At 37.2% G+C, this 21,906-nt stretch overlaps 1 protein-coding gene across 1 annotated transcript in view; it reads left to right on the top strand.

Annotated features, from left to right (window-relative positions):
* Positions 1-21,037, top strand: part of LOC102232818 (PDZ and LIM domain protein 2-like) — a 38,436-nt gene extending 17,399 nt beyond the window's left edge. Inside the window, exons 7-10 of the mRNA XM_005804333.3 lie at positions 13,745-13,863; positions 17,549-17,697; positions 17,858-17,969; positions 19,903-21,037. Coding sequence (XP_005804390.1) covers positions 13,745-13,863; positions 17,549-17,697; positions 17,858-17,969; positions 19,903-20,095 — 573 coding nt within the window. The 3' untranslated portion in view covers positions 20,096-21,037. The remainder of the gene's footprint in view (positions 1-13,744; positions 13,864-17,548; positions 17,698-17,857; positions 17,970-19,902) is intronic.
* Positions 21,038-21,906: the final 869 nt, after the last annotated feature.

The following is a 21,906-nucleotide window of genomic DNA, read 5'->3' as shown; positions in this document are numbered from 1 at the left end:
TGTAAAATGCGTTTAATTAGAATTAGGAGGAATAAAGTGTATATAAATATTTTTTTATGTCTTAACTGTTTCCAGTTTGCTGCGGTTTTTGGTTGAATCTGTTTTTTCACTCTTTCTATATTGAATATAAGCACCAGAATTATTGCCTGGGTACATGCAGCCTATACTGGCTCCTTGAAAATAAATCTGTCACGCATATGTAGCTGGAGTTTTGGACTCGTGTTCACTGAGAAACATGTTTTTTTTTTACCCTCCTTTCCATATTTATTTTAACTGCAATGGCCCAGTTTGCAAGAATTAAAAAAAATAATTCTTTGCCTTTCCTATTGGGTTGTTGGTCTCTGATGCCACAGAAGGTGCCCTTAAAAGGGTTTGTGGACGGCCTGATACATGCGACAGGAAAGGCAGGGAACAGGGAGCTTTGACATTTTTATAGCAGGGAGTGTATAGGCTTCAAAGGTCAGCCTTTAAAAATATTTGGCATTATGCTTTACAGCAGTTTGGAGCCATTTAGAGATCATTTCCACAAAAAATTATGGCATTGTGTCAGAACAATGCTTAACCTTTGACTGTCTGAAAGGAGACGCATTGTTCTCCAAGCATGGCAAACGAGAAGTAAAATACAGACTTGGGGTTCTAAGAGTTCTTGTAATCTATGCTGTGTCTAGTTATCCTTCCAACAAAAAAGAGAGAGAGACCAGGGCATCTGGAAAGACTTCATTGAATTAAAGAAAAAAATGTTGTGGGAAAGTTCATCACGAGCTATTTCAGTTATGCTTACATACTTGATCTCATACATTTGGTCCCAGTAGATGACAAAACATGTGAAATGACAACAGGGGGGGGGGGGAAAACATTCACGACCTTTGTGGTGGCTCAAAAAATTCCAGACATTTTTTTTTATAACTTGAGATAAGGCATAAAGTTAGATAAATACTCAGAGGTTTGAACTTAAAAACAATCAAGCGTTCTTTTTAGAAGGCAGCTGGCTGAGAAGGTCCAGTTCATGAGACCATGAAGAGAACATGGATTACTTGCTTGTTGAATCCATGCCTATAATGATTTTCTGAGACTGTGCTGGAACTTGGGTCCAGTGGGTGCAAGTGGATCTTGAGGATATTGAGGTGTTTTCAGTTTTCTTGAAAATTTGTCCGATAATAACAGAAGTTGAGGATTTTGGTTTGAACTTTTGCATGTGTTAAAACTGGCTCCCTGCTCATGTGAGACCTGCCAGGAGTGCAGAAAACATCTTTTGCAGCAAGAGATGAGACCATTGTTCTGCGCTAGAGTAAACTATTGCCAGGCATTCTTTCCAGATGCCTTTTGTGCAAAGCACACAACAGTGCTGGCCATCAAAGTGGAAAGAAAATGATGCAGAATTGGAAAAGTCTGGTGATCATTATAGTTTGTTATATATATATCATGAATAGTTCCTAATAGTGTGGAATCTCACTTTAAGGACCTGGTGCCTTCAGGTTTTTCTGCTCAATTTATAAGGATAGTTTAGTTTTGGAGGGCTTTTTTACATGAAGAAAAGCAGTGTATTTGAGTATTATTAATCCCTTGTGTTGTGTTTTCCAGTTATCTGATAGTAACTGCAATGTTTCTCAATGAAAGCAATAGTTTTTGGGCAATTATGAGCTGCTATAGACCAGCTTTTACAGCTTTTATACTTAAGCTCTGAAGTCAAAATGAGTTCACACTATTTAAACAGTCTTTCCTTATCTCTTGTGATTCAAAAGCCAGCCATTTACTCAGCTGGGTGATTTTAGGTCAGTATAACTTAAACAACAGATCCCTTTGTCACCGTCTGAGATAAAATTTGCTTGATAAATGTTGCAACAATTGAATTAAGTTGTTTTGATAAACTCATTTCCCTTTTTATATCTTAGAAAAGTTTTTTTTTTAAATCAAAGTGGTTATTTAATTTTTTTTAAATTAAATATTCTGACAATCAATTTTTTAAAATTGAGACTTTACATTTGAAAGTTCAGCGACTTAAAAGCACAACTCATCTTTTTGAGAAGTGATTTATTGATTTCAGTGAACTGTCTCTGTTTCACTAGGAATGATCTAACAAAAACATTGTGGTGCATTTAGGGAACTGTAGGAATTTTCCATGCAGCATTCTGACTCTGGGCCAGGGGATATTGGTTTGTTTAGTTGCTGAAAAAGTATTTGCCAGCAGCTGGTTTGCTACATCTTCTTTTTAAGCACAATTGTGCAAATTGTGGCTTGACTTACCGTCAGGCTTGAAATGGTGCCTTCTCTAACTAAAGCCTTAAGTAACCCACTGAAATATTAGAGTAGGCTTTTTGGCATTTAAAACCACATTCAAAACCCCACAGTGGGGTTCAGCTTGATGTGGCTTTCTGCAAATCCTGGAGGAGAGAACTGGGAGTCAGCCATCTTAAGGGTACATTACGAGCTATGTTTTGGTGGAAGGAGTCATCAGAAAGCTTTTTGGGAGGACAAATGCTTTTCAAATAAGCTAGCATGTTTTTGATATTAATGGAGTTTCTATTTAATCTGTTTGTATGTCTTTAGCTTTTCCTGCATCGGAATCCTTATGGTCCTTTGTCCTTGCCACCAACTTTATTCCATCTATTAATGTGTTGCCAAGTATTTTATTTATTGTAATTTAATATATATTGAGATTTTGTTTTACCTGACTCGGTGGTATGATTGATCACTACCTTGTTGTGATGGTGAACCTCCTACTCCAGCTCTATAAGAGTAGATTTCTTTCATGCAGCTTGTTTGGGGGAAAATGGCTGGGAAGATTCCTACCATGGCTTCATTGTGCATTATGCTGCTCAGGCTGGCAGAAACACTGCAGCCCAATGAGTGTGGAGATGTGGTGAGTCCATGACAAGGCCTTCTGTCCTGCGTGAAAGGTGCAGAGCCCTGCTGTATCAGGTGATCAAGCTCACTGAAAAAGCCCCTAAAAGGTTTTTCCACCCTTCACTTGGCTTCCTGAGCAGAGAGAGTAGGATGCGCAACAAGATCCCCTGTTTTTCATGGTGTTGGATAGCTTGAGAAAAAGCCCTTTGACAATAGTGGCTGTGATGGCTGTGGAAGCCTGGTGCTGCTTTTCCCTTGTGTCACAAGGCTTGTTGTTGTGTGATGAACAGAGAAAGGGGAGGCGACTAGAGGGGGTCGAGGTGGAGCAGAATGGACACCAGGGAGCCTCCTGACATTCCCAAGCTGCCCTTAATGTGAAATGTTCCTAATTTGGATTTAACTGTGCCTGCAGCATTACACAGAACATGTGCATAGTAACCTGAATGGCTTAAGATTTCTTTCCTAAAACTAGTACTGCATTTTAAGACCCGGGTCTTGACTTCTTAATGTATTTTATATATATTGTAAAGTATCTAGTGCTTTGCAAAGGTATTCATGTTCCAACTTTTCCTCTTTTACCAATGTGCAACCACAAAAAGATAGCCATGCTACTTTTGACTTTCTGTTGTCACAAACCATGAAGCATGTTTTGCTCATTCAACTTAGCAGCACAGCATCTAGATGTGCGAGACGTTTTCAGACTACACCAAAAGCCTTGCAGTTCTAACTGCAGAAAAATGTTGTATATATACAATATTTTGTATGTATACAAAATTTTGTATACATTTTTTATACATACAATATTTTGTATGTATACAAAATTTTGTATACAAATGTATACAAAATGTTGTATACATTTTGTATATAACAAACAGGCTGATTACAATGCACACCCCAATTTTAGATTTAAAAAATGTGAATTTGAGGAGAACCACAACTGGTTTTCAATGCAGTAGTTTCCATTTGTCTGTCACACACAATCTTCCTATATACAATGAAGATTGTAATCAAAATGTGGAATTTCAAAGGGTATAAATACCTTTGCAAGGCACAGTATGTTCTTCAGTATTGAAAGTATCAGATCTGCTAAAGTGTCCTGAATCAACCAAACTCTGCACCCTTAATACAAAACCCTTACAAACCTCATAGATTTGGATGTGTTGCATAATATTAAAGGAAGTGTCTATGTGGGGAAAAAGTTTCAATTTCAGTCCAATATTGATGGTTTTTGACATATGTGGTGTTTGTCTTGTCATGCCAGGATGTGCTTGACTTGTTGTTTTGTTTGCAGACTTTAATATCTGCTAGCTCATCACTGAGTCAAAAGGTAAATATTTCCTAGATTTCTGTAAACTGAGATTATATCTGAGGCATTTGGTGACTGTCATGATTCAGAGCATTTGTTTATATCATCAAGTGGCCACAATGAGATCTTGATTGCACTGAACAGGGCCAAAACACAACGACTTCTCATGAGACATGAACCATAACTCGGTCATTATGTCTGAGCTCCCGGTCTGTGTTTTTAAGGATCCATTTTGAGGTTAGGAAGGCTTGCCCTTTGTGGCTCGCCTGATGCTGCGCTGTGACACAACAGTTGCTGTATAAATATTCCTTCAAGCACAACACGGCCAAATATGTCAGGGTGACACACACTTTTAGATAATTGTAGACCAAACATTTCCTCTTTGCTAAATTCAACTTATTTCTCTGGGCATTGAAATGTATCACCACAAAGCACTTTGTCCAAAGATGGAGGGGTCAGCCTCTCCATAAATCATGTCGCGAACATGTCCAGAGAGTATTAGCAGGCATAGCAGCATAAGGTTTTGTGTTGGTCCATTTTCAAAGTTATGGTGTTACAAAGCTGTGTGGTCTTTGCTTTGAAACAAATCTTTGAAAAGATTCAGACATAGAAAAAAGTTTATCTGTGGAAAAATAAAAACCTTGTTGACTGTGGAAGAAAATGTTTGCTGATACTTGAGGAAACCTGAAATAAATTCACTTTATTGGAGTTTCTCGTTTCTCACAAAGTACACAAATGCACATGTTTTACTTGACGATGATGGCTTTGAATGATCTACTATTTCAGGTCTGCTCTTCCTGTTTGGTTTGGCATGTTGTTGAGGGGGTAAGCCAAGCCAGTGTCCAGGGAATGCTACTGGCTGTGGTTTTAGTGGATGGATGTTTTTTTCTCCTCTGCACAGTGAGCTCTGTGACTGGCCAGTGTGAGGCCTTTTCACGTGGGCTGCAAGCCGTTAAGCCTGGGCCTATTGTGGCCACTCCATGGGCAGCATGCCTCTCCTCATCCCCACTGACTGATGAGCCTGTCTGTTTTTCTTTCCCCTGGAGTGGAAGAGCAAACTGGGTCCCTGTTTGGTTGCCTGAGCTTTCCAGCCCTCGGGGTATGCACATGAGGAATAGCTGGCCTTTTGCATTTTATTTGGAGCTGTTGGTGGGAAGGAGAGGGCTCTTTTTGTGAGTTGGTGCATTTTACGAAGGTGGCTGAGGGGCGATTCATCATTCCACAAGCTGTTCTCGAGGCAACAGCATTAATAAGGGATCCTCAATGTATTCATTCCAACAGAAACAGACTTTATGTCCTGTAGTTTTATAGTAGAGAACACCTATATTTTAGAACAATGGTTTTCATTTGTTGGTCATAAATCGTTGCTATAGTTGGAAGACACTTGCACTTTAAACTGGACAAAATTTGATGCGTATCTTAGTTAAGTCATTTGTGAAAATTTTCATTAAAATTTTGGATTTGAAACTTACTCATAGTTGTCTTTAATTAAAGTTAGTGAAGCATTTGAGCTTGAGCAGGATAACTTGGTACATTTTGATGCAGATAAATACAGTGGTGTACACTACACCCCTTTTACATATTTAGAGATTTTATGAGACTTAAAGTAAATGCAAACAGACTGATTTCTGGTCAAAAAACTTTAAAATTATTCATTATACTCAACACCTATGCCTGATATGGGACACCAGATCTGATTGGTTAAACCAATTCAGACCAACTTGATGCATAAAAATACACAAACTGTCATGAATAATATGATTTAACATACCAGTTGATGGCTATAATGAGGCAATTTGTTTGTTGAGTTTTATGAGCAAGAACGTGAGAAGGAAGTAAACTAACATGACTGATAATCTGTCATCACTTTTTAATTTTTCCTCTTTGGCTATTATAAAAATAAATAAACATTGCTCATGTTTAGAGTCTTTCTAAGAAGCTAGCATGTTGTTTATGAAACCATTTCCTGTGTCTCACCTAGTCTTTTTATCATTCGTGGATGCTGTCAGATCTGTAATCAGCTCACTCTGTGGGTCTGCATCCAGATTTGGATTAAAATATACAAACCTGTTTAACTGCAACTGAGACTTTGAATGTACATTTTAGAGGGTGTTTTTTTTATTTTTCTAACAGATTTTTATGCCAACAGGCCTTGCCATCTCTTCCCAGTTACTTCAGACTTGACTTGTCTGGAATCATGCATAAATTATGACAGAAAAGCTGTTAGTGTGTCTTTAGCTTCAGATAAAATTGTAGGCTGTATACATCTGGCTAAAATATAGATGTTTCATTTAGAGACTGGGTGAAGGTTTGTGGTTTCAGGCTGCCCATGTTTACGAAGGCATGATAAGAAGCACAAAGTCAGTCGTACTAATCACTGATCTGCAGCAGTTTTAATTGCTCATGTTTTTTAGTGTATGGTTTAACTTGTTTTTTGGTACTATGCAAATCTAAAATTTAAAGTTTTAAAGATGGGATTAAGTTGTTTTTAGTGACTTTGAAATGTATGTCTCTTTAATATTTGTTTACTTAAAAAATTTTATGCTTTCCTTTCCCCTATCTTGAGTTCCACACAGAGATTTCCATTTATAACCCACTGCTGGCTACATGCTTGAATCAAACCTGTTGTAAGCATTTACTTATGCATGCATATCCCAAATTCAGATTTTTTAAAATTTATTTATTTATTTTTTTTGCAGGGTAGTAAAAGGCATGGGTCTCTTACATTGTGATTTTTATTTTGATTTTCTTCTTTCTTTTTTTTCTTACAGTGAACATGTTGTGATTCTCTTTGATAAAAGTAAGGAGATTTGTGTGACCGTTTATTGTCCATAATGAGCTACAGATGTGTAATGAGCTTCATATCCACTGAAGCCGTTTGGGGAAAATTCATTGAAGTCTGGAGAAATTGTTTCCCATGGGACCAAAAATGTGTAAATAAACACACATTTTATCCCTCAGATTTTTAATGGTAATGTGTGGTAGAGGCTGACTCAGACCACCTACATTACTTCAAAACTTATTTATTGTTCTAAGCTTCAAGAATCATATATGGTGCATAAATGAGTAACAAAATTCAAAGTATTAGACTCACTACTAAAACTATTTAAATTTACCTTTGTCTTTAAAACAGATTTGCAAATTGCACAGTCAATGCTTCAATTGTGCTTTTAGAAGAAGGACTTTGTCATCTTTATTTACTCACTTACGATGAAAAACCTTAAGTTGCTGTCCTCAGGTCTCTCCTCTTCACAGTCCTAATTTTCTTATTGTGCCACAACATATTTGCACAACAATGTTGTTGGAGATGATGCAGCATTCAGCAATCGTCTTCAGAGAAATTATCAGATTTTTGTCCTCAGACCTAAGTATTCATAGAGGTATCTGGTTGATTATTGTTGCTGTATAATTTAAATTGTAGAGAGGTGTGAAATGGCACGTATTACTTTATATTATGTCTTATGCATAGTGTAAAGTGATCATGTTATGTTCCTTCCACTGTTCATATGCCCTCTGAGTTTACACACGTGTTTTATATCTGCAGCAGTCAGATGGTGCATGGTTGTTGTGAATGAATGGGGTGAGATGGATGTATTAGCCTTTTTAGCCCAAAATCTGCAACACTTTATTCCTTGTTATTGAAAAGTGAACTGTCATCCTTTTCCCAGAGTTCATATGTGGAATACTTTAGAGGATTTGAAAAGACTTTGTTGTGCTTTTAAAACAGAATTTATTGCTGTAATAGTTGGACACTGCAGTGAGCTTATGATGGATACGTTTGATAGGAAATAAAATAATAGTTCATGAGAAAATGTAATATTTTAAAGCAGTTTTTTCCCCCCTGTATGTTGGGCTGACTTGTTGTTTCAAGTAGCTTTTATCTGAGCTCTTTGGCATCTACCTAATCTAACTCAGTGGAAGGTAATTGCTGGTCTAAACTACTGGGACTGTATGTTATGCAGTATTATCTTCTTCCTGCTATCTGTGTTTATCAGGGTTCCCTTTAATATTATCACCTTCTGCCCAACAAACAACAATGGTCATGGTTTGTTTAGTGCTATAACGAGGCCCTTCGTAGGCCCTTCTAATATTTTCTGAAAAAAAGGTTTGCATACATTATGCTTTGTTCCTCCACTCCAACAGAAATGATGATGGGTGCAGCCAGATCATTCTGCTGTTTATAAGACCAGCAGAATAATCTGGTATTACCATCAGGTGCTGGGTAGATGGATCTGATAGTGTTATTATGTGCACAAGACTTCACTGCTCTAGTAGTTTCATATTTGCAATGGACTTTATGGCTCTTGTAAAGATACAGCGGTAGGATGTAACATTTCAAAAGTTAATGTTGTTTGAAGTGAAGATTTGCCTTTTATAGCCATTATGTTTTTCTTATAACCAGGTTTGAAAATGGCAGCCATTGCCCGGGTTCAGTTTTCACACGAAGTCTCTCAGTAACAATGGATGAAGTAAAGGTTATTTGGTCGTAATCTTAATTCTAGACCTTTACCAAACGTAGACTGATGGGAAACGGTATGCACTGCTCCAATTTACTACAGAACCTGCTGTACTGCTGGACTCATGTCTGTGGAGAATACAAAATCATCAGTTATCGCACCCTCTCACAGCAGCGCTAGACTTCCCAAAATACGAACTGCTCTAGGCATCACTCCTATGCTGCAGCCAATGCCCTGTAATTGAAGCTGCAGGGTGGTAATGATGATGCAAAGTGGTTTGCTTGGAGCCAGACTGAAGTTTCATCTGCTGGCACCGTCCTCTGTGTCTCCCATTGGCCTCAGACAGCCACCCTTTTACTACAGTTTATCATTTTCTCTGTGTTTGGCGCTTGTATTTTCTATATACAACTTTTGAGTAGTCTGCAACACACAAACTGGCATCGTTATTGATTTGGGGGACTGCAAGATTCCAGCTTGAAATAGTTTTCTGAAAGAAACTGTTTGGTTTTTTCAAACATGTTCCCTTTTCATGGATGAGTAGAGTATTAATTAAATAAAGGGATTATTCAAATAAATATTTGACAGGGGAAACATCTTTTCTGCAGCTGTCTTTGCAGCACCAACCACAATTTATGGAAACGTTTTGGAGATTGAAAGACAAAAAGTTGCTTCAAGTTTTTTGTCTTTTTTTTCTTGGGCCAAACTCCACACACAGAAATTAAAAAAATATCCATTTATTTTAAAAATTGTTCTTTACAACCATGAATATAAAGGAATTCATGGTTGTCTCATTTTGAGATCTGTTTATTCAGAACGAACTGGAAAATGTGATTCCACCTTTCCCCAAAGTCACCGTCTTCTTTTCTCATCAAAAACTGACTGTCAAAATAAAGATGTGACTGATGAGACCTCTAATTTTAGTAATGCTGTTTGTAAAAGACCTTATCATATTATAAAAGCATACTTGTGTTTTTTAATGTAAGTGCTCTCATTCCTCTAAATGCTCATGGGTTGTAAAGTGAAAAAGCGGTATGTGTTATTGGATGTGCAACTTGAAGCGAGGGCAGCATACCAGAGACTTGCCCTAATGATCTTGGGTTTGTTGACTATGAACTTTTGATTACAGTTCTGTACAGCTTTAATCAAAGCTTCCTCCTCTTGGCAGCCACAGGAACCGCTGAAAACTGGCTGATATTCCTCTGCGTTCTCTCCCATCTACGGCCATGTTGCTATCCAAGACCAAAAAAGCAACAAAACAAACAGGCTTCCCTACTTTAGCCAGGATCCCTTCCCAGGTCTGCGGCTAGATAAAACAAAGGGACATTGTGGGCAGTGCCAAGGTTGGAGTTTGCAAAGGCATTGCAGCTTTAAATCCACCATGAGTAATACATTTGAATGGAGCAATAATGTTTGTAGTTGTAATGAAGGATCCTACAGTTTAAAGGTACAGTAAGTCAGCTATGCCACTGTTACTGGGCTCATATTCTAGTGATGGATTCTGCAAAATAGTTAATGATAATGAGGTTCCTGCTTTGGTTGTGCAACTTTTAGTTTTTATTCAAAGTAAGTGGGAAAACATGCATTTTTCTTTCCAAAACTACAATTATACTAAAGGGAACCATCAGGGAAAAAAAAAAACTTTAAAAAAAATCATGGCCAAAAGTTTTTTATTGTTTTCTTGTCAGGAACATTCAGGCCCTTAATGGGAACACAGGATTGTAGGAAAGACACAAGAAAACAAAATTGTGTGTAATTTGTTGATTTTTACTGAACGCTTTACTGGACGAGCGACTTTGGACAGATACTGACATGGATTCTGAAGCTTCTTCATCAAGTCCAATGAACATTTTTCCTTACAAAAATGTAGCTCAAATGTAGAAGGTTTGATAAACATCAGACTGAGGTTTGGTTGTAAAGGCGGTACCATCATATTGCCCAAATTATCCTTGCCCAGGGAAGGTTTTAATTGAAATTTTTTATTCAATCATAAGTGTTTTTCTGACAGAAAATGAGAAATAAAATCTGGCCAGTACGTTTGTAGCCTAGAATCCACCATCGTTGTATCCCCAAACACCTGTTTTGATCTCAGATGAGTCTTAAGATTTTTAGCAGTGTGTTGGAAACATTCAATGAATTCAGTCCAAATTGACATATCTGGTAGTTGAAGCAGATTTTGCTGCTTCATGTTGGTGATGCAAAACTCCCATTCCACCACATCTCAATAGTACTTTACTGGGAACACCACTCAAGCACAGTGAACATGTGAAGTCATTTTCATGTTCAATCATTTGTTTTTTAATGGTTTGACCTTTGTGACATGGTGCATTATCTTGTTGGGAGTAGTCATCAGACGATGGGTAACAAAGTGATGATAAAGCAAAGAAAAAGGTAAACAATATTTCGATAGGCCACTGCCTGTTTAACTAGATTTAATTTGTGTCAATGCACACAAAGGATGCAAAAAAGATCCCCTAAAGAATAATACAATTAATATTATCCAGTGTGTGAATGAGGCGAGGATGGATCCATGTTTTTATGCCGATTATGCTAAAGTCAGTTGCAACTGAAGTCAAGATTCATCAGATGAGTCAATATTTTCTCAATCTTTTGTCAAATGTTGGTGAGCCAGTGCAAATTGTAGCTTATCTGTTCTGCTGCCACCTGTTGTGGTCTTCTGCCACTAAATCTCTTCTGTTTCAAGGTTCAACAGGTTGTGCATTCAGAGATGGTTTTCTGCATTCTTTGGTTGTTATGATTGATGATTTAAGGCACTGTTGCCTTTTTTCATCTCAAGCCAGCCTACCCATTCTACTATAAGCATGGCATTTTCATCCTTACAACTGGAAATTTGGCAGTCTGTTTTCTGTGAACCTAAGCAATAGTTGTGAGGGGAAAATCCCAGTAGATCAGCGATCTCTGAAGTACTGAGACCAATCTGTCTGGAATTATCAACCATTCAGTGTTCAAAGTCTCTTAAATCCCCTTCTTTATCCACATTGTTGGGCTTATGCTGAACTTCAAGTTTCATTCACCACATCTAGATGCATAAATACATTGAGTTGGAAGCAATTTTCACTGTTTGTGTTAAGTAATTGAACAGATATGTGCCTTTAAAGTGGCTGGTTTTTCACTCTACAGCTTTTCTATTGTTGCGTTCATTGCATTTCTCTTTACTCGTATATATTACATTTTTAGACGGTAGATCTTGAAGATCCACGGTTATGTAAGATTCACCTTGTTTGCATTAGCAGGGATTTATATCCACATGCTGTTGGACTTTAGTTGGTCTATCTCAAAAAAGTCTCTAAAGCATGTGTGTCCATCAGGTATATGAACTTTAGATTGCTTTGCAGCAGGAGAGCAAACGAATGAGTAGTTTTGTAGTCTGATGGATTGTCTGAGTCCCGAGTCATATTACTGGGTTTATATAGGGGGAAAAAATTTGAAGGAAGCCGTCCCAATCATCGTTTCTGGTAAAAGCTTCCTGGCATCCACCACTAATCTGCCCACTCTGGAAAGAAAAAAAAAAGGAGGAAAATTGGACTCAATTGAGAACAGAGCTATTGTTCAAAGACATGCTGAATTGGAAGCGGGTGCTGGCATCAACCACAAAAATCATCCATTTCATCCGTGCCACAGCGTTTCTGTGGAGTTCCACCATCAGCTCCGACTTTAGTCTCGCACTGCTTGAAAAGTTGGGTGGAGTCATTTTCTCTCTTGGATGGAGCCTGTGCAGCACTGATGCCAGCTGGTGACTGTACAGGCAGGAAAACTCGCTGAGCTTTATTGTGCAAGATGTTTTCTTGAGTTTTCATTACTTTTTAGGGACTATGAGGACTGTTACTCAAACAATTTCTAAGCTGAAGTTTGAATGTGTTTTGCATTTGATTAACCTTGTCTGTTAAAAATGCTTTTATGGCTGGTCAGCTTTACAGGTGGACATAGTTAGAAAGGAGACGGCCTCATAGTAGTAAAAGTCCTGACAATAAAAGTGTCCTGAATGATGTACTGAGCCTTTGTCTTGGGGTTCAGAGTGTACACCCATGTAGTTTGTCATTTTAACATAACCTTCTAATACTGATATAATTTAAGTTGAACAAATCCACCATTGCTCTTAATGCAAGTATATGCTTAGGTGTCTTTTTATCCAAGTAGCTGACGCATCAATTCGCATCTGTTGAGATACATTGTTCATTAGCTGATGGTATTCACTTGGTATGTGGCTCCCTCTTCTGGTAGAAGAACGTAATTCATGGAATGAATCAACATTCTCTCCTGATTGGTGCTGATGTAAAACGCATGATGAAAACTATTAAAGGGTATAAAAGCATATTTATAAAACCAACACTGTTATTAACACAGAACATTTGGAGTGGTTAAAACTAGATGATGGAATGAAGCAAGTTTCTTGCTATAAAAGGTGATCTGGGTTTAAAATGTTGATGCAGGCTGCTGATACTCATCAGCACAGCAGTGATGGATGTTGGTTGTTAATAGAAACTCAGGATATCAAAAACAAAGTCAGATGATGTATTGTTTTTGCTGGATGAAACTGTAACATATGTTTCATTCACATGTGATGATGTGTAACCTCTATTGTTTTGTATGCAGTACTTGGGTTATCATTGTTTTTGATTTTTGGATCATGTAGCTGTGTTTAACTGATGTCATCTGAGGTTTAGAGCCTGATAGAATCAGGATTTTGCTTTCTGTATGAGCGTATCAGAACCGGTCCCCCTTCTTTATGCTTCTACATCCCCCACACGAACAGATGAAAAAATAATTTTTCTTCAGCTGGCATGAACAAAGTTTGTTCTTCCCAGGACGTTTCATACTTTACAAGACACTCAAGTGCACAGCACTTATGTGCTCATAGGCCACTCTTTCTTCAGTATTTGTTAGTATAGTATCTACGTCCAATTCTAATTTCTGACAAATCACAAATTTGTCAGGCATCGCAGAAGAAATGAGTTAATGCGCTGATAAGCTACGAGAAGAGAAATGTCATTTTGCTCTTACACCTGTGTAAGAGAAAACAAATTTCTATGTTTTCACAGTCTATGTGTAAGTCTTTAATCTGTGATACTTGCTTTTGTATCATTGTACCTTTTTATTTATTTTTTTGTTATTCTTCTAGGAGTTTTTTCCTTCTGACTTCAGACACCCCTCTGGGTCCAGCAGGACACCAACCCCACCAGGACGCTACTCACCTCACAGCCCCATTGACCGCGATGTTCCCATGTCCCCCAGGCGCAGGTTAACTCTCCTCATATTGTCACTTAGTTTTTATTTACTCCCCATTTTGTGACCAAATGTTTGTTCTTATATTTTATATTAAAAAGTTTCCATAATTACAATTGAAAATTACTCTAATTTTTCATTTTTCAGATGAACAAGGCTGTATGTAGTTTTATATAACGATTTCTCAAAAAGCATTGGATTTTTAAATATTAATGAAATAATAAATAAAATTCTAAATATGCTTTCTTTGAGATGCCTTGCATGGGATAAATGTTTGAAGTGTAATAAATATTTAATTCAAAAAGTTGCTTTTAATTAGAAGTACGAATTTGAACAGCTTGAAGAAAATTGTTAGGAAAATAAAAATAATTTTTCAACAAATCTTAAGTCAAGCAATCATTTAGAATTGGCTTTAATGACCAATTTTATGTGCATAAACAAGAAACTTGACTTCAGCTTCTCAGTTTAGCTACATATTAACTTTAGATGAGGTTAAAAAAAACTAAAGAACACCATGTGCGCTATTTTTTTTAAATGTATTGAAAATATACTTTTTACACCAGAATAAATGAATGATTACAAATAAATGTCTTGATATTTGATTAAAAACAAAACAGTGCCATTTTTCAAGTGACATGTGAGTAAACCTAAATAATAAAAAATATAATTATTGTTGATTTTTTTTTACATTGCCAGCTGTATGAGGAATATTGTTTTGTGAGAACAGCAGAGAAATTGTTGATTCCTTGTATTTCCAGTCAGTCCATGAGAAAATATAAATGGCATCCTGGCCAAAACTGAAATCGTAGGATGTTACTTCTGTATTTTTATCATAAGGTTGAAAGTTTACTATACACCATCTGATGGTGATCATTCATCATCTCTCATGGTGTTTGTCAAGAAAATGCCTGCAAAATTCAGGTGTGAAAGCCACTTAGAATAACACACTCTTTATGATGTTGTTTGCCCAGATATATATGGTTTTAAAAATGGAATTTAAGTCTTTGTGTTTAACTTTTTTTTCTCTTTGATTAAATATATATTTTCTGGAGAGATTTTCTCCTACTCTTAGCTAATCTTTCTCTGAAAGGCCTGTGTGGAAAATGGTTTAAAACTGGAATTAATTTCAGTGTGAATCATGTATTTTAATGATTTTGTTTTTCAGCTATGCAGCTGACTGTTTATTCTCATTATGAGCATGCTCGAGCATTCTAGCAGCTTCCATGTTTTTGCATGCAAGCATGTAGAAACATCTGACTGAACTAATGAATAGTGATAAAATGTTCAGCCTTCGGGAAGCTCTGTACAGTTTCACTCTGCAGAGTTTCGGAGCCGCGCCCTTGGAGTTGATGGAGCTGTAATTTGACTCATTTTCCAGTGTTCAAATGCTGCCTCCTGACCTTTGTTTGGAATGTATTTTGTTAATGTAAAAAAAAAGTTTCTTGTAGTTCCTTTTCTAATCCTTTCATCCACACATTCTGCTGCAGAAGCTGGTGTCTGTGTTTTGACCGCGCAGGACAGTTTGCTTTGGCCCTGGTTCCCTGCTGGTTAACTCAGGCTACCCACAGGTCATGTCTGCAGCTGCAAGTCCTGTCCAAGAACTTGATATTCCCCAAAAAAGAGCAATTATTTCTCCCCCTGATTGGCCCCCTGTCTGTAGCCCCCAGCCAGCACAATAAGCCTCTCCCCGCTTGTCTGCAGCCAATCAGAGAAGCAGTGACGCCTCCTTCATGCCGCGTGGCCAATGAATTTCAGCCCGGGGCACACCTTTCACTCACAATCTTGTTTTTCTGTCTCGTCTGGTTCAGAGTGAAGTCTCTGACAATATTAGTTTTTTATTTTTCCATGTTCTGAGTTGTTTCACAGACTTAGAAATTACAGGGGCTTTTTTGCAGAGTTGTGCTTTTCCTGTGACGTTTTCTTCTTTCTGGGGTGAGTCATTGAGTTGTCATTTAGATATTAATTCAGCACAAAAGTTGGATTTGTTTTCTTTCTGCCAGCAGGAAGTTAGGTCCAGATATTTAGCGGTCTGAACTCTGTTTTGGTTATGTACTAGATTATCATTACTTCTCTTGGCCTGCTGCAACTTTGTGTCAGCGGGCACTATCTTTGTGTCATAGATAATCTATGCAAGTGCTTGTTGCAGATGTGATAATATTTAACGCCACTCAGTGTTTAGGAAGTATCGGTGCATTTGGATGTATTAAATCTGTAAGTTTTTAAATCACCTGTCAGTGTACGTGACTGCTTGTTAATGTGGGTTTGTTGTCTGTTCCTGTTTTTCAGCTGTTTTATGACTGTTTGTTAGAATAATGTGAGAGGAAAAGGGGGAAATGGGTAGCTTTGGGTGGAGCTCTGCATGTGGAAAACTTGGAGGTCGTGCTTCAGAGGTCTGTTTCCAATCTGGACCTTCTCATTGATGCAGAGGAAAGGCCCAAAGCATGTTTGTTTTTTGTGTCCTGTTGAAATCATGTTGATACAGAGTCCTGTCTGAAGCCGATACAATTCAGACAAGCAAGCATACAAAAAAGAAATAAAAGTTTAACTCAGAAAACCTAAGCTTATAAGCTTTTGTACAAAAGTCCTACTTGGTTAAAAAACAACAACTTTTTTTTTATGTTTATAAGTTCAATCAAACTAGTTTGAAAGCCTAAATACAAAATTGTAAGATGAATAAAGATTCCTCTCCATTTATCATTTCAGCTGTGCACGACATGTTTGTTGATTTATTAAAACACGGATATCAAAGATTTTAAATTATCTTCATTTAATTAAAATTCTAACATCTAGTCAGTATTTTGCATTACCTTGTTTTATGTTTTTTTTTTTTTTTTTTTTTGGTGTGGTGTGTCCATTTATTGGTGAAACCATAACATCAGTTTTATGAAATATTCAGGTTTTGTAATTACTGATTGTAATCACACCTTTATATATATATATATGTATATATATATTAGCTTTTTTATATATAGAAATATATAGAAATTGTCTGAAAGAAGGGAATTTGGATATTTGTGAAGAAATAAATGTCAAAATATTTTAACATATACTCCTAAATGGAAATCCATTTTTTTATTAAGTTTGTTACTGATATGCTTCTAAAAAATAATCAAACACCAAATTCAGCATTCGAAACGAGGTCCTTCATTGACCCTTTGCTGATATTACATTGACCAGCTTGAGCTGCAACCAAGCTGGTTGCTGTTTTGAGGGTGAGCTCATTGAATTGTTGAAGATTCTTCCTGCAACACGTGTGTGTTGATGGCTAACTCTCCAAGTATTTTGCTGAGTGGCAACAGGTTGGACAGCCTGTCAGGTTTCGCTGACTGATTCTGAGCGACGAGTTGTCAACAGGCGCAAGGCACCAAACACCTGGCCTTACTGGAGAATACCTGCCCAACCAGTTCCTGCCAACGGCAAACACTCACATCTACCGATAGCTTTTGATATGTGGAACCAGTGGGAGGGACAGACATTATTTTATTTCTTTGTCCTAATTTTAATAGTATCTTAGTTCAAAGTTCAGTTGCTTGAGTAGAAGCATGAAACCAGTATGATCACTATTTTGAAAATCTTATACAGGATTATAAGGCCAAAGGATTAATGTTGATTATGTCATGTTTGGGTGGAAACTAGTTTGACCTCGGGTTTCTAGTGTTTGCTAAACTGTTATCTATGTTATTCTGCTTTCCCTCTGCAGTAGTTCCAGTTCTGACTTTGCCATGCAAAGGTTTGACAGGAACTCGGAGGTGTACAAGATGATCCAGGAGAACAAGGAGTCACGCACGCCACCTCGTCAGTCCAACACCTTTAAAATGCTGCAAGAAGTGCTGGAGGCTGATGAGAAAGGTTAGAAGCATGCGGATTTGCAACTCTGTGGGGGATTTACATCAGTCAGGAGAATTGTTTTGTTTTTTTCTAAATTTGAAAGGGGAAAAAAAAAGTTGGAAAAGCATGTTGTCAGAAAGTCTTTATCAGCAGGTTTGTCTATATCTATGTTTGTCTTCAGAGGCAGCCCTGCGGTTTCCGGGGAAGCTTTCCCCCAACCCACCGAAACAGAGCACATCTGTTACAGGAGCCAGCAAACACCACACCTGTGAGAAGTGTGGCACAAGCATTGTGTAAGTCCTCCTGTAGTTTTATTACCACTGAGGTAGTGTATGGTTTCCATCAGAGGTTGTGTTCACACACCAATCTTAATGTTGCGTTGAACTTTTAATAATGCATTTGAACAGTTATTTATCAAGGGTTAAAGGAGTATACAACATTAAAAAATCAACTAACTTTATAAACAAGATGTGGATGCATAAGTTTGAGTTTGTTTTGTATTTTTTCTCTAATCCAGATAAGCTCAAAACTAAAGAAACTCTCATACATCCCCATTGATATGGATGGATAAATGTCCTTTAGCAAGTTGCTAAGCCAGTCTTTTTGGAGATATAGACATTCTTTTTTTTAATTCTGGCTGCATATTTGACCATAAATCCGTCCATAAATTGTAGAGGTCATTTATGTTGGTGGGTTTTCTGGCACAGGCTCAACTTTTTTAGCATATTCCATAAACTTTCAATAGAATCAAGACCATTCAATGAACTTAATGTTAGCCTGCTTTATCAGCTTTTGATTTGGGATCATTGAAAGCTTGAACCATCAAGCTGTTTTTAGATAAGCTCTCATATTTGTCCTGTGCACCAGTGCCAGTAAAACAAACCCTCAGCATGATGCTGCCTCCGCTATGCTTTTTAGTTCCTGTTCAAATGTTCTCCTGGAGTTGAAACATTCCTACTGCTTAATCATTTTCAGCTAGATAATAAAGATTTTTCCCCAAATACATTTGACTTCTCCATTTGGGCAGCTGCAGTTTTCAGTCAATCTTTCATCACAGTTTTTGTGCAGGTACTTCTTTCTTGTCATCTTTATGATCCATAAGACACTTGACCATGATGCTGATGTCCCAGCAGCTTCCACTTAATGCCAAGTCTGAGCCTTGGTGGTTCCTGTAAATTAAAAATGTCTGTCATCTCTGACCTGTAGTTTTTAAACAGGTTCAATGTACAGATTTTAAAGCAGAGATTTCTTTCTACATCTACAATCTGAAAACTGTTTTCCTGTTGTGAGTGACACAGGTTTGAGCTTTGATGGACTTTACATACAGTTGGATGTTTGGAAAGGTCAATGATCCCAAACACACACATGTAGATACACACACACACACACACACGTTTGCGTGGTTATCTTTGTTGGGACTTTCCATTGACTTCCATTTATTTCTACAGCCTAAACCTTCTCCTTATCCTAACCCTAACCATTATATACCTAACCCTAACCATTATATACCTAACCCTATCCATTATATACCTAACCCTAACCATTATATACCTAACCCTATCCATTATATACCTAACCCTAACCATTATATACCTAACCCTATCCATTATATACCTAACCCTATCCATTATATACCTAACCCTAACCAAAACTCAATTCACACCTTAGTTCTAAATCTAACCTCTGACCCAAAAACAGCGTTTTCCCTTGTGGGGACCAGCCTGTGGAACAAAAAATCCACAAACTCAAACTTGGGCACCCAATTCTTGTCTTTCCAAGTTCTTTGCAGTCATTAGTTGCATCATTCCAAATTGGAAAAATACATTTATATGGATCATTGAAAGCTCAGAATTAATTACATTTATGCCAAATAAGTATATGTAAGCTCCTCAAATTAGGCTTTTTGAGATTTTCCACATTGCTGAGGCAGTGGAACATTCGTATTTATGGACCAAAGGTTTTGTTTTATGTATCTATCTTTTGTATGGTTTTTTTGTGAATTTAATATTAAATATACATTAAGGGGGCACTTACAGAAGCGCCATCTGAAATTGATAAACATATTGTACTTGCAGAAAGAAATTTAGTAAGAACTGGAAAAAGGACGAACCTTTGAATAAAAAAGTGGAACAGACTGCATTTATCCGGCAGAGCGAATCAGAGAAGACAGAAAATAAGATGCTTTTCAAATATCTGACATGTTTACTTCTCTATTCAACTCCACAGGACACAGGCAGTGCGCATCACGGACAGCTCCTTCCGCCACCCGGAGTGCTACACCTGCACAGATTGCGGGCTTAACCTGAAGATGAGAGGTCACTTTTGGGTTGGAAATGTAATGTATTGTGAGAAGCATGCCAAAGAGAGGTATCAGGGCCCAGGCAACTCCATTCAGACCACCGTGTCCCCCCGCCAATGAGTTGGCCCCTGCACGCCTGTTCCACTCTGCGCAGAGCGCTGCTTGCCTCAATGAAGCACCACCTCATCTGACTCACCGATACGCCTTGGAAATATTTTTTGTGGGGTTGACATTACATTAATTTCTGATCTTTAATCTTTAATCAAATAATGCAATGTATAATATACACTTTATTGCCTTACTTTTTGCTTTATGAGAACTTTTTTCCCAATATGGTTCATCCTTCATGGTCTCTGTCATTCTTTGCCCACATAATACTCAGGCCAGATGTAAGAACACAGATGCTTTAAAAAAAAAAAAACATATATAAAAAAAATGAGTAGAACAGAGTATGAGAATTTTCAGATTGAATAAAAAAAGGGACCAATAACTAATCAACTCTGAATGCTGCCTTAAAGTTGTTCAGATGGTGCTGTGCGAGTGTGTGTGATTGCATGCTTTCTCATGCAAACACTGGTTAAGCATTGCTTCATTTTGTGTGTGTGTGAATGGTTGTGTGTGTTTCCACATGACAAAGTCTAGAAAAAAAGATGGTTGCCAAGTTATTGTAGAGTTGTGGAGAGTGGCTGATTCAGGGCAAAATGCCTCTTGAATTTATCTGTACTTATTTGTAAAATGAAATGATAAGAATCGGTAAAGCAAGGGGCGCAGGGCTCTGCTTGTTGTTTGGCTCTTTTGCTAATTTAGAGGGACAAAATATCTTTTCAATATATAAATATTTTTGATATTCTTTTGATGATGATATAATGTAGATCATTTAAAATGCATATTGTAAGCATGGGACAGTTGATGTGATACAAAGTTATACTGCAGCACATGTCCAGTTCCAGAAGTACTCGGAGATGGACTTTAATCTTCACATTTTTTGTGGAATATAATAAAGTTGCACAACCTGAAGTCTCTCCTGGGAGGACTTTGAAGGTCTGTTTAATGTGTGACTAATTTCCTGCCTTGTCATTTTTATTGGAGTTATGTTGGGTAATTTATCTTATGCCTTCTTCAGTTCACAACTGCAACAATTGTGTCAATGCAACTCATGGAATTTTAATATATATATATATATATATATATATATATATTTCTTTTGTTACAGCTAACCAGTTAAATGTTTAAAACAGTTGTTTTTTTTTTTAAATTGCGTTTGACCTTATGTTCATTTGTTACTCCAACCAAACAGGTTAAGCTCCACTGAAGGCCCTTACATCGAGAAATCAAAAATATTTATTCAAACTCAATAACGTCTGGCAGCATTAAGGTTTTATTAGTGTGATGAATGTAAAGTTTACAGTAGTGGGTTAGGACAGGTTATAATTAGTACTGACCTTAGTTCATCTCGTAACACTGAATTTTAATGTAAAATATTACACTTTCAATAAATGGTTACACAATTCTATTATCTACCACAAGATGGTGCTATTGCTGCAGTTTAAAAAAAATTATTTTATCCATGTGGATTTGGGGAAACTGTGTGTAGACTCGGTAAGCTATTTAACCCTGGTTAAAATGTGTAGTAGTAACAAATGTTGCATTTTGCAAACTTTTCAGCAAGCTTTTGTTTTATGGTGACAATTCAACTTGTTTTTAAATGATGGTGCTCCACCATCTTTTTTTCTTAAAGAGATTAGAGCTTTTATATGTCCTGTGTTTGTCCTTCAATGTAACATTTTTGATCCAATTTTTAGTGCATCTTTCAGGTCAACTGCTTTACAAGCCAAAAGTGATAGAGAAGTTATTCAAGAGTTTATAGCGGATGGACAAACTATAAATTATTTTGAGTTTTCAGTATTCAAGCTAGAAGTTGATATTTAACG

Source organism: Xiphophorus maculatus, chromosome 12 (assembly GCF_002775205.1).
Source record: "Xiphophorus maculatus strain JP 163 A chromosome 12, X_maculatus-5.0-male, whole genome shotgun sequence".
In the NCBI taxonomy this organism is placed as follows: Eukaryota; Metazoa; Chordata; class Actinopteri; order Cyprinodontiformes; family Poeciliidae; genus Xiphophorus; species Xiphophorus maculatus.
The sequence above is the reverse complement of the archived record's forward strand: the minus strand, read 5'-3'. Positions and strand labels throughout refer to the sequence as shown.